At 43.3% G+C, this 13,896-nt stretch overlaps 1 protein-coding gene across 6 annotated transcripts in view; it reads left to right on the top strand.

The window, feature by feature from the left end:
* Positions 1-13,896, top strand: part of LOC138758296 (uncharacterized) — a 153,531-nt gene that overhangs the window by 80,398 nt on the left and 59,237 nt on the right. For all 6 annotated transcript variants that reach the window (XM_069927003.1, XM_069927002.1, XM_069927004.1 and 3 more), the window contains 2 exons: positions 7,976-8,269; positions 12,323-12,616. In XM_069927003.1, the coding sequence (XP_069783104.1) occupies positions 7,976-8,269; positions 12,323-12,616 (588 nt within the window). The remainder of the gene's footprint in view (positions 1-7,975; positions 8,270-12,322; positions 12,617-13,896) is intronic.

Here is a 13,896-nt window from a genome sequence, read left to right as displayed (position 1 = left end):
TCCCACCCTCCCTACCTCCCCTCCCATTCATTTAAAGTTCAGAATCTAAGATACATTAAACCCGTCAAACAATGGTGTCACTCAATAAAAATAAACAAGATATTGCACTGAGTCAATTCTTTTCATTCCCTTCTCCTTCTGTCATTTTAGGTGGTAGATGTCCCCGGTAGGTTTTCTCTATTGTGTTTCATGTATGGCTCCCATATTTGTTCAAATATTGTAATATTATTTCTTAAATTATATGTTATTTTTTCTAATGGAATACATTTATTCATTTCTATATACCATTGTTGTATTCTCAAGTTATCTTCTAATTTCCAGGCTGACATAATACATTTTTTTGCTACAGCTAGGGCTATCATAACAAATCTTTTTTGTGCACCATCCAAATCAAGTCCAAATTCTTTGTTTTTTATGTTACTTAGGAGGAAGATCTCTGGGTTTTTTGGTATATTGCTTTTTGTGATTTTATTTAATATCTGGTTTAGATCTTCCCAAAATTTTTTCACTTTCTCACATGTCCAGATTGCATGAATTGTTGTTCCCATTTCCTTTTTACAGCGAAAACATCTGTCAGATACTGTTGGGTCCAATTTATTTAACTTTTGAGGTGTAATATATAGCCTGTGTATCCAGTTATATTGTATCATACGTAACCTCGTACTTATTGTATTTCTCATAGTTCCTGAGCATAACTTCTCCCATGTTTCCTTCTTTATCTTTATGTTTAGATCTTGTTCCCATTTTTGTTTAGCTTTACCATTTGTTTCCTCATTCTCCTTTTCTTGTAGTTTAATATACATGTTTGTTATAAATTTTTTGATTATCATTGTGTCTGTAATCACATATTCAAAATTACTTCCCTCTGGCAACCTCAGACTGCTTCCCAATTTGTCCTTCAAGTAGGATTTCAGTTGGTAGTATGCCAACAATGTATCGTGAGTTATATTACATTTATCCTTCATTTGTTCAAAGGATAATAATTTATTTCCTGAAAAGCAATTTTCTATTCTTTTGATCCCTTTTTTCTCCCATTCTCTAAAGGAAAGGTTATCTATTGTAAAAGGGAGTAACTGATTTTGCATCAGTATTATTTTTGGTAGTTGGTAATTTGTTTTATTCCTTTCTACATGAATCTTCTTCCAAATATTGAGCAGATGATGTAATACTGGAGAATTCCTATGTTGTACCAATTTTTCATCCCATTTATATAATATATGTTCGGGTATCTTCTCCCCTATTTTATCTAGTTCCAATCTAGTCCAATCTGGCTTTTCCCTTGTTTGATAAAAATCTGATATGTATCTTAATTGTGCGGCTCTATAATAATTTTTAAAGTTTGGAAGTTGTAAGCCTCCTTGTTTATACCATTCTGTTAATTTATCTAGTGCTATCCTCGGATTCCCCCTTTCCATAAAAATTTCCTTATTATTTTCTTTAACTCCATGAAGAATTTCTCCGTCAAGTGTATTGGCAATGCCTGAAATAGGTATTGTATCCTTGGGAAAATGTTCATTTTAATACAGTTTATCCTTCCTATTAGTGTTAGTGGTAAGTCTTTCCAATGCTCTAAGTCGTCCTGTAATTTTTTCATTGGTGGATAATAATTGAGTTTATATAGAATGCCGAGGTTTTTATTTATTTGTATACCTAGGTATCATATTGCTTACATTTGCCATCTGAATGGTGATTCTTTCTTAAATTTTGTGAAATCCGCATTATTCATGGGCATTGCTTCACTTTTATTTGCGTTAATCTTGTATCCCGACACTTCTCCATACTCCTTCAATTTCTTATGTAATTCTTTTATTGATATTTCTGGTTCTGTTAAGTATACTATAATGTCATCTGCAAATAAACTGATTTTATATTCCTTGTCTTTTATTTTTATCCCTTTTATTTTATTTTCTGTTCTTATCAATTCTGCTAGTGGTTCTATGGCTAACGCGAGCAATAAGGACGATAGTGGGCATCCCTGCCTTGTTGATCTGCTTAAGTTAAATTGTTTTGATATATATCCATTTACTGTCACTTTCGCCAATGGCCCCTTATATAATGCTTTAATCCAATTAATATATTTCTCTGGTAAACTGAATTTTTGTAGTACTTTGAATAAATAATTCCATTCTACTCTGTCAAAGGCCTTCTCTGCGTCTAAAGCAACCGTTACTGTTGGAGCTTTATTTCCTTCTACTGCAGGAATTAAGTTAATAAATTTACAAATATTGTCTGTTGTTCGTCTTTTTTAAATAAATCCAGTTTGGTCTAGATTTACTATTTTTGGTACATAGTCGGCTAATCTGTTTGCTAATAGTTTAGCTATGATCTTATAATCTGTGTTAAGTAAAGATGTTGGTCTATATGACGCTGGTGCGAGTGGATCTTTCCCTGTCTTTGGTATTACTGTAATTATTGCTGTTTTGCATGAATCTGGTAAGCTTTGTGTTTTATCAATCTGGTTGATTACTTCCAGGAGGGGAGGAATTAATAAATCTTTAAATGTTTTATAGAATTCTATTGGGAATCCATCCTCTCCTGGTGTTTTATTATTCGGTATTTTTTTTATTATCTCTTGTATTTCTACTATTTCAAATGCTTCTGTTAATTTATTTTGTTCCTCTATTTGTAATTTTGATAGTTCAATTTTAGTTAAAAATTCATCTATTTTGTCTTCTTTCCCTTCGTTTTCAGTTTGGTATAATTGTTCGTAGAATTCTCTGAAATTTTCATTAATCTCTGTTGGATTATATATGATTTGTTTGTCTTTTTTCCTTGATGCCAGTACCATTCTCTTAGTTTGTTCTGTCTTAAGCTGCCATGCTAGAATTTTGTGCGTTTTTCCCCCTAGTTCATAATATTTCTGTTTTGTCTTCATTATGTTCTTCTCCACCTTATATATTTGTAGTGTTTCATATTTTATTTTTTTATCTGCCAATTCTCTTCTTTTAGTTGTGTCTTCCTTCATTGCTAATTCTTTTTCTATATTTGCTATTTCCCTTTCCAACTGCTGTTTCCTGATTATAGTCCTTCTTCATCTTGGTACATAACTTATTATTTGCCCCCTGATGAACGTTTCATTGCGTCCCATAGTATAAACTTATCTTTCACTGATTCCGTATTTATTTCAAAGTACATTTTAATTTGTCTTTCAATGAATTCTCTAAAATCCTGCCTTTTAAGTAGCATGGAGGTTAATCTCCATCTTTACATTCTTGGAGGGATGTCCTCTAACTCTATTGTCAATATCAAGGGTGAATGGTCCGATAATATTCTAGCTTTATATTTTGTTTTTCTTACTCTGTCTTGCATGCGAGCTGATAACAGGAATAGGTCTATTCTTGAGTATGTTTTATGTCTACCCGAATAATATGAATATTCCTTTTCCTTTGGGTGTTGTTTCCTCCATATATCCAAAAGTTGCATTTCTTGCATCGATTTAATTATAAATTTGGTTACTTTTTTCTTTCTGTTAATTTTTTTTCCCAGTTTTATCCATGTTTGAATCCAAATTAAGGTTGAAATCCCTTCCTATTAGTATGTTCCCTTGCGTGTCTACTATCTGCAAAAAAATATCTTGCATAAATTTTTGATCTTCTTCGTTAGGTGAATATACATTGAGTAAATTCCAAAACTCCGAATATATCTGACATTTTATCATTTCATATCTCCCTGCTGGATCTATTATTTCCTCTTCTATTTTAATTGGTACATTTTAACTGATTAATATAGCTACTCCTCTAGCTTTTGAATTATATGACGCTGCTATTACATGTCCTATCCAATCTCTCTTTAATTTCTTGTGCTCCATTTCAGTTAAGTGTGTTTCTTGCACGAATGCTACATCAATTTTTTCTTTTTTCAGTAAATTTAGCAGTTTCTTCCTTTTGATTTGGTTATGTATTCCGTTAATATTTAAAGTCATATAGTTCAACGTAGCCATTTCATACTTTGTTTATCTTTCCTTTCCGTTTCCTCATCATCACCTTTCGTTCTTATCCATTTCTGCTTTCTTGTTTTGAACACTTTATAAGACAACATTTCTAAAACATCAAACATTTCCCTTATTCTCCTATCTAAAGTTTCTTTAACCCCACTATCCCCTCCCCTTCCTGAGTTGCCCTTTATCCCTTGTCGGGCAACCACATCTCCCCTCTCCATTTGGATTTGCGAATTCACTCGCAAGCGTCAACTGATTTCGCAGTGACCGTAACTCCTCCCCACCCAGCCCCCCCCAGAAAAGATTTTAATTTTCATATACAACAAAGGTCACTCTCTTAATTCCCTCCTTCCTTCCTCTCTTCCCTTTCTTTCCCTTATTAATTCTTATCTATACTCTATATATTTTCTTTTAAATACGCATACACTCATGTACACACACACACACACATACATATATATATATATTTATTTATATATATACCCATATACACACATACATATAGTTTGTGGTCATTTTTGTTCTCGTTACATGTCTTCATCTCTCTGTCTGTTTTGTAGTTGTTCTGCAAATTTTCGTGCCTCCTCCGGATCCAAGAATAGTCTATTTTGCTGCCCTGGAGTAAGTATTTTAAGTACTGCTGGGTACTTTAGCATAAATTTATATCCTTTTTTCCATAGGATTGCTTTTGCTGTATTAAACTCCTTTCTCTTCTTCAGGACTTCAAAACTTATGTCTGGATATAAAACATTTTTTTGACCTTTGTATTCCAGTGGCTTTTTGTCTTCTCTTATTTTCTTCATTGCTTTCTCCGATATATTTTCTCTTGTTGTATATCTTAGGAATTTTACTAAAATGGATCTTGGTTTTTGTTGTGGCTGTGGTTTAGGGGCTAATGTTCTATGTGCCCTTTCTATTTCCATTTCTTCCTGTAATTCTGGTCTTCCTAGGACCCTGGGGATCCAATCTTTTATAAATTCTCTCATATTCTTGCCTTCTTCATCTTCCTTAAGGCCCACTATCTTTATATTATTTCTTCTATTACAATTTTCCATTATATCTATCTTCTGAGCTAACAGCTCTTGTGTCTCTTTAACTTTTTTATTAGATTCTTCTAATTTCTTTTTTAAGTCCTCTACTTCCATTTCTTTGGCTGTTTCTCATTCTTCCACTTTGTTCACTCTTTTTCCTATATCTGACATGACCATCTCTAATCTATTCATTTTTTCTTCTGTACTTTTAATGCTTCTTTTTATTTCACTAAATTCTTGTGATTGCCATTCTTTTACTGATTCCATATATTCTATTAAAAAAAATATCCATTGTCTTGCCCTTCCCTTCTTCTTCCATTTCTCTGTGTTCTTCTTCTTCTTCTTCCTCTGGGTTGGTCATCTGTTGTTTCCTTGATTTATTTTTACTCTCTTCTTTCTTGTTCTCGTTGTTTACTATGTTCTCTTCTTGTTGTTGTGTTGTAGCTGTCATTCTCAGCTGTGGAGATCAACTCCTCAGCTGGTCCCCCCTCCCGTCAGTGTTTTTTTTGTCATGCGCATCGCACATGCACGAGGAGTTGTGCATGCGCGGTTGCGCACTTTTGCTTGGCTCCACAAGCCATTTTTGTAGTCCTGAGCTCGGGACTTCGACTGACCTGAGGGAGCGGGCTTCTCTCTCCGTGGCAGGCCTCCTTGGACAGATAAAGCCTTCACCTTCTTCTTCCGAAGTCTTTTCTTCTTCTCTTCTTCCCGTTGCTTTTGACTTTTCTTTCTTCGTTGCCATTTTCTTCCCACCTTTACGTTAACTTTATTTTAATTTTTGTGTTTGTGCCTTCATGTTTTCTGTGTTTTTTTTAAAAACTTTTCTGGAGAGGGCTGGAGTTCCCCGACCGGCCACTACTCCATCACGTGACTCCTCCATAACAAACCCTACTCATGGGGTTTCCCCTCTTCTGTACCATACCATACTCATGGGGTCTCTCCTCTCGTATCTGACCCTACTCATGGGGTCAGCCCTACCATACAAGACCCTAGTCATGGGGTCTCTTCTCCCGTACTAGACCATACTCATGGGCTCTCCACTCCTGTACCAACCCACACACATGGGGTCTCCCTTACCATACCAGATCATACTCATGGGGTCTCCACTCCCCTACCAGATCATACTCATGGGGTCTCCCCTCCCCTACCAGATCATACTCATGGGGTCTCCCCTCCCCTACCAGATCATACTCATGGGATCTCCCCTCCCATACCAGACCCTACTCATGGGATTAGCCCTCCCATACCAGATCATACACAGAGTGTCTCCCCTTTCTTACCAGACAATACTCATGGGGTTTAAGCCTCCAATACTAGATCATACACATGGGGTCTCTGCTCCCATACCACAACATACTCATGGGGTCCCCGTCCCATGTCAAACCATACACATGGGGTCTCTCCTCCCGAACCACACCATACTCATGGGGTGTCCAGTCCCGTACCAGACCAGACTCATGGTATCACCCCTCCCATACCAGACAATACACATTGTGTCTCTCCTCCTGTACCAGACCCTTCTCATGGGGTCAACACTCCTGAAGCAGACATTACTCATGGGGTCACCCCTCCAATACCAGACCATACACATGGGGTCACCCCTTCCATATCAAACCTTACACATGGGGTCTCTCCTCCCGAACCACACCATACTCATGGGATGTCCAGTCCCATACCAGACCATACTCATGGGATCTCCCCTCCCATACCAGACCCTACACATGGGGACAGCCCTCCCGTACCAGACCATACACATTGGGTCTCCCCTTTCTTACCAGACCATACTCATGGGGTTTCCCCTCCCGTACCAGACCATACTTATGGGGTCTCCACTCCCGTACAAGACCTTACTCATGGGGCCACTCCTCTCGTACCAGACCCTTTTCATTGTGTCACTCCTCTTGTACCACAACATAATCATGGGGTCTCTCCTCCTCTACCACACAATTCTCATGTGATCTCTCGTCTCGTTCCTCTAACCTTTGTGATGAGTTTTGTCCCTTTGTTGCTTGTAAATTGTAATTCCTGTGGATCACAGAATGTCATGGATAAACAGCCAGCAACATTAAAATTACACCTTCATATTGCAATAACATACGCGCTGCCCAAATCTATTCACATTTTCCTTGTTTCATGAGGTTCGAGTGATAATTCGATGAGAGACGAATCGCATTCGTAATAAAAATGTTGAAGAACTACACCAATATCATCTTAATTTTTACATGGAACTTTATTGAACATTTGACAAGAGCAGCGAGTGTAAAATCCCCTAATTTTTTTTGCGAGCAGATGAAACCACGTGATTTGAAGTGTCGATGTTATTTCTCTCACCAGAGGGCATTAAAAGGTTAAAGTAGTCAATCAATGAGAAAAGTTCATCTCAGAACAAATGACAGGGATATTTTTAAAAATGTAATATATTGATGCTGGAACCCTGCTGTGTGAGTGTCATATTGTGACCACCCAATCTGATGGTTTCACCCGGTGGAGTCTGTTCCCCACAAGACGCGAGGTCTTGGACGTCATCTCACGAGGAAGAGCTGAAGCTCAGTGCTGTTTAAATGTACGTTTCATTTCATTGCCACAACTTGCACCCCTGCATCTCATCGAGGTCACAGAACGTAGAGCAATGTGTCCCCTTGTGTCTGTTCGGCGAAGGTTTGGATGCGGAAGATGGTCGTAATCAGTGGTTTTCAGACCTTTCCTTTCCACTCACATCCACCCTTCAGGATTCCCCATGCCATCGGTTCTCTGCGATTAGTAAGGGAAGACAGATGGTGGACAGTGGTGAGAAGGGAAGGCCGAGAACCACTGCTCTTGACCCAGGTGTTACTGAAATATTTTGGTTGATAAAAATGGTTATTGGCCCATTTCCTTTGCAGTCCTGTATCTTTTCACATCACGAGCTAATTAGTTCCAATTAAAACAGATGTTTGCAATCATTTTCATCAATTAGTTGCTTTCAATCAACCTCCTGTCAAACCTTGTGCGGTTCTTCCCATTCCAGATCCTCCGTCTTCCCCGCTAATCTACAAGAGCCCTGACCTTCCGATTTTTTTACCCGGGGAGGCCCTGGAGATTAACTGCACCGCTCGGCACCCAGAGGAAGCTGGCCTCTTTCAGCTGACGAGAGACTCACTCCCGATCGCCAACAGCACCGGGAACCAGAGACTTTTCACGTATCGCGTTGGAGACTTGAGACAAGACATGGAGGGCAACTACGCTTGCGAGTTGATGACGCAGGTCTCCGGTCGATGGCTACGTTCCTCTGCCAGCCCAGTGGTTCACGTAATTGTCACAGGTCAGTGGGACAATTCACCTGTATATTTCCTTCCGTTGCCCATCGATAGGATTCCGTGGGACACTAGGGTTGGGGTCACTCAGTGCGGTAAAGTATGGATTCACTAGTCCTGTAACAGATGTACATATGGTGCTTCCCCTCCCCGACCAGACCGTACACACGGGGTGACCCATCCAATACCATACCGTGCACATGTGGTCACCGCTCCCTTACCATACCATAAACATGAGGACACCCCTCCCGTACCAGACCATACAAATGGGATCATTCCTCCCGTAACAGACCATACACATGGGGCCACCCTTCCCGAACCTGACCATACACATGGGGTCTCTCCTCCTGTTCCACACCATTCTCATGGGGTCACCCCTCCCATACCAGACCCTACTCATGGGGTCAGACCTCCCGTACCAGACCATACTCATGGTTTCATTCCTCCTGTACCACACCATACTCATGAGGACTCTCCTCCCGTCAGGATCCTACTCATAGGGTCACCCCGCCCCTTGAAGACTATAATCATGGAGTCTCCCCTTCCGTACTAGACCATAATCATGGGGTCTCCCCTACTGTATCAGACCATACTCATGGGGTCTCCACTCTTCTGAACCAGACAACACTCATGGGGTCTCTCCTCTCGTATCTGACCCTACTCGTGGGGTCACGCCTACCATACAAGACCCTAGTCATGGGGTGTCACCTCCCATACTAGACCACATTCATGGGCTCTCGCCTCCCGTACCAGACAATACACATGGTGTCTTTCCTCCTGTACCATACCCTAGTCATGGGGTCACCCCTCCTGTCCAGAACATGCTTATGGTGACATTCCTTCCATACCAGACCATACGCCTGTGGCTTCTCCACCCGTACCAGACCCTACTCATGGGGTCGCCACTCCCATACCAGACCATACTCATGGAGTCTCTCCTCCCGTAACAGACCATACACATGTGATCTCTCCTCCCGTACCAGACCCTACTCATGATGACACCACTCCCGAACCAGAGCCTACTCATGGGGACACCAATGCGGAACCAAATCCTACGCATGTGATCTCCCCTCCCGTACCACACCCTACTCATGGGGTTTCCCGTCCTGTCTGAGACCATACTCATGGGGTCTGCCCTCCTGTCTGAGACCCTACTCATGGAGTCTCCCATCCTGTCTGAGACCCTACTCATGGGGTCTCCCTTCCTGTATGAGACCCTACTCGTGGGGTCACCCCTCACGTACGAAACCCAACTCATGGGGTCTCCCCTCCCGTACGAGAACCTACTCATGGGGTCTCCCCTCCTGTATGAGACACTTCGTCTGGGGTCTCCCCTCCCATATGAGACCCTACTCATGGGGTCTCCCCTCCCACACGAGACCCTACTCATGGGGTCTCCCCACCCGTACGAGACTGTACTCATGGGGTCTCCCCTCCCGTACCAAACAATACACATTTAATCCCACCTCCAGAACCAGACTCTACTCATGGGGACACCACTCTCCAACCAGATCATACTGATGGGGTCTCCCATCCCGTACAAGACCCTGCTGATGGGGTCACCCCTCCTGTACCAGACCATACTCATGGGGTCTATACTTCCGTACAAGACCTTACTCATGGGGACACTCCTCTCGTACCAGACGCTACTTTTGGGGTCTCCCCTCCCAGGCAAGACCATACTCATTGGATCTCCCCTCCCATACCAGGCCATAGTCATGGTGTCTACTCTCAAGTACAAGACCCTACTCGTGGGGTCCCTCCTCCTGTACAAGACCCTACTCATGGGGTCACTCCTCTCGTACCAGACCCTATTCATTGTGTCACTCCTCTCGTACCACACCATACAAATGAACACACCCCTCCCATACCAAACCATACACATGGGGTCTCTCCTCCCATACCACATCATACTCATGGGGTCTCCCATAGTGTACGAGACCATATTCTTGGGGACTCCCCTCCCATACCAGACAATACACATGGTGTCTCTCCTCTCGTACCACACCGTACTCATGGGGTTTCCCACTTCTGTTCCAGACCATACTCATGGGGTCTCTCCTCTCGTATCTGAACCTACTTATGGGGTCACCCCTGCCATACAAAACCTTAGTCATGGGGTCTCTCCTCCTGTACTAGACCATACTCATGGGCTCTACCCTCCCGTACCAACCCATACACATGGGGTCTCCCCTACCATACCAGATCATACTCATGGGGTCTCCCCTCCCCTACCAGATCATACTCATGGGGTTTCCCCACCCATACCAGACCCTACTCATGGGGTCAGCCCTCGTGTACCAGATCATAGTCATGGGGTCTCTTCTCCCATACCAGACCATACACATGAGGATACGCCTCCAATACTAGATCATACACGTGGGGTCTCTGCACCCATACCACAACATACTCATGGGGTCCCCGTCCCATGTCAAACAATACACATGGGGTCTCTCCTCCCGAACCACACCATACTCATGGGGTGTCCAGTCCCGTACCAGACCAGACTCATGGTATCACCCCTCTCATACCAGACAATACACATTGTGTCTCTCCTCCTGTACCAGACCCTTCTCATGGGGTCAACACTCCTGAAGCAGACATTACTCATGGGGTCACCCCTCCAATACCAGACCATACACATGGGGTCACCCCTTCCATATCAAACCTTACACATGGGGTCTCTCCTCCCGAACCACACCATACTCATGGGATGTCCAGTCCCATACCAGACCATACTCATGGGATCTCCCCTCCCATACTAGACCCTACTCATGGGGTCAGCCCTCCCGTACCAGACCATACACATTGGGTCTCCCCTTTCTTACCAGACCATACTCATGGGGTTTCCCCTCCCGTACCAGACCATACTTATGGGGTCTCCACTCCCGTACAAGACCTTACTCATGGGGCCACTCCTCTCGTACCAGTCCCTATTCATTGTGTCACTCCTCTTGTACCACAACATAATCATGGGGTCTCTCCTCCTCTACCACACAATTCTCATGTGATCTCTCGTCTCGTTCCTCTAACCTTTGTGATGAGTTTTGTCCCTTTGTTGCTTGTAAATTGTAATTCCTGTGGATCACAGAATGTCATGGATAAACAACCAGCAACATTAAAATTACACCTTCATATTGCAATAACATACACGCTGCCCAAATCTATTCACATTTTCCTTGTTTCCTGAGGTTCGAGTGATAATTCGGTGAGAGACGAATCGCATTCGTAATAAAAATGTTGAAGAACTATACCAATATTATCTTAATTTTTACATGGAACTTTATTGAACATTTGGCAAGAGCAGCGACTGTAAAAACCCCTAATTTTTTTTGCGAGCAGATGAAACCACGTGATTTGAAGTGTCGATGTTATTTCCCTCACCAGAGGGCATTAGAAGGTTAAAGTAGTCAATCATTGAGAAATGTTCATCTCAGAACGAATGTCAGGGATATTTTTTTTAATGTAATATATTTATGCTGAACCTTGCTGCGTGAGTGTCATCCTGTGACTACCCAATCTGACAGTTTCACCCGGTGGAGTCTACTCCCCACTAGTGACGTGAGATCTTGGACATCATCTCACGAGGAAGAGCTGAAGCTCAGTGCTGTTTAAATGTACGTTTCATTTCATTGACACAACTTGCACCCCTGCATCTCATCGAGGTCAGAGAACACAGAGCAATGTGTCCCCTTGTGTCTGTTCGGCTAAGATTTGGATGCGGAAGATGGTGGATATCAGTGGTTTTCAGATCTTTCCTTTCCACTCACATCCACCCTTCAGTATTCCCCAAGCCATCGGTTCTCTGCGATTAGTCAGGGAAGACAGATGGTGAACTGTGGTGAGAAGGGAAGGCCGAGAACCACTGCTCTAGACCCAGGTGTTATTGAAATATTTTGCTTGATAAAAATGGTTATTGGCCCATTTCCTTTGCAGTCCTGTATCTTTTCACATCACGAGCCAATGAGTTCCGATTAAAACAGATGTTTGCAATCATTTTCATCAATTCGTTGCTTTAAATCAACCTCCTGTCAAACCTTGTGCGGTTCTTCCCATTCCAGATCCTCCGTCTTCCCCGCTAATCTCCAAGAGCCCTGACCTTCCGGTTTTTTTACCCGGGGAGGCCCTGGAGATTAACTGCACCGCTCGGCACCCAGCGGAAGCTGGCCTCTTTCAGCTGACAAGAGACTCACTCCCGATCGCCAACAGCACCGGGAACCAGAGACTTTTCACGTATCACGTTGGAGACTTGAGACAAGACATGGAGGGCAACTACGCTTGCGAGTTGATGACGCAGGTCTCCGGTCGATGGCTACGTTCCTCTGCCAGCCCAGTGGTTCACGTAATTGTCACAGGTCAGTGGGACAATTCACCTGTATATTTCCTGCCGTTGTCCATCAATAGGATTCTGTGGGACACTAGTGTTTGGGTCACTCAGTGCGGTAAAGCATGGATTCACTAGTCCCGTAACAGATGTACTTATGGTGTCTCCCCTCCCAGACCAGACGGTACTCATGGGGTCACTCATCTAATACCATACCGTGCACATGTGGTCACCACTCCCGTATCATACCATAAACATGAGGACACCCCTCCCGTACCAGACCATACACATGGGATCATCCCTCCCGTAACAGGCCATACACATGGGATCACCCCTCCCGTACCTGACCATACACATGGGGTCTCTCTTCCTGTTCCACACCATACTCATGGGGTCTCCCCTCTCATACCAGATCCTACTCATGGGGTCAGACATCCTGTACCAGACCATACACATGGGGTCTCCTCTTTCTTACCAGACCATACTCATTGGGTTTCCCCTCCCGAACCAGACCCTACTCATGGGGTCAGCCCTCCCGTACCAGACCATACACATGGGGTCTCTTCTTTCTTACCAGACCATACTCATTGGGTTTGCCCTCCCGTACCAGACCATAGTCATGGGGTCTCTTCCATACCAGACCATACACATGAGGACACTCCTCCATAATAGATCATACACATGTGGTCTCTGCTCCCATACCACACCACACTCATGGGATCTCCCGACCATATCAAAACATGCACATGGGGTCTCTCCTCCTGAACCACACCATACTCGTGGGATGTCCAGTCCCATACCAGAGGATACTCATGGGATCTCCCCTCCCATACCAGACAAAACACATGATGTCTCTCCTCCCGTAATAGACCCTACTCATGGGGTGTCCCCTCCAGTACAAGACCCTACTCATGAAGTCTCCCCTCCTGTACGAGACACAACTCATGGGGTCTCCCCTCCCGCACGAGACTCTACTCATGGGGTCTCACCTCCCGTACGAGACTGTACTCATGGGGTCTCCCCTCCCGTACCAAACAATACACATTTAATCCCTCCTCCAGAACCAAACTCCACTCATGGGGACACCACTCTCCAATCAGATCATACTGATGGGGTCTCCCATCCCGTACAAGACCCTGCTGATGGGGTCACCCCTCATGTACCAGACCATACTCATTGGGTCTATACTTCCGTACAAGACCTAACTCATGGGGTCACTCCTCTCATACCAGACGCTACTTTTGGGGTCTCCTCTGCCAGGCAAGACCATACTCATGGGATCTCCCCTCCTGTACCAGACAACACACATGA

This window comes from Narcine bancroftii, chromosome 3 (genome assembly GCF_036971445.1).
Source record: "Narcine bancroftii isolate sNarBan1 chromosome 3, sNarBan1.hap1, whole genome shotgun sequence".
In the NCBI taxonomy this organism is placed as follows: domain Eukaryota; kingdom Metazoa; phylum Chordata; class Chondrichthyes; order Torpediniformes; family Narcinidae; genus Narcine; species Narcine bancroftii.
Note: the sequence above shows the minus strand (reverse complement) of the source record. Positions and strands in the feature narration are given on the sequence as shown.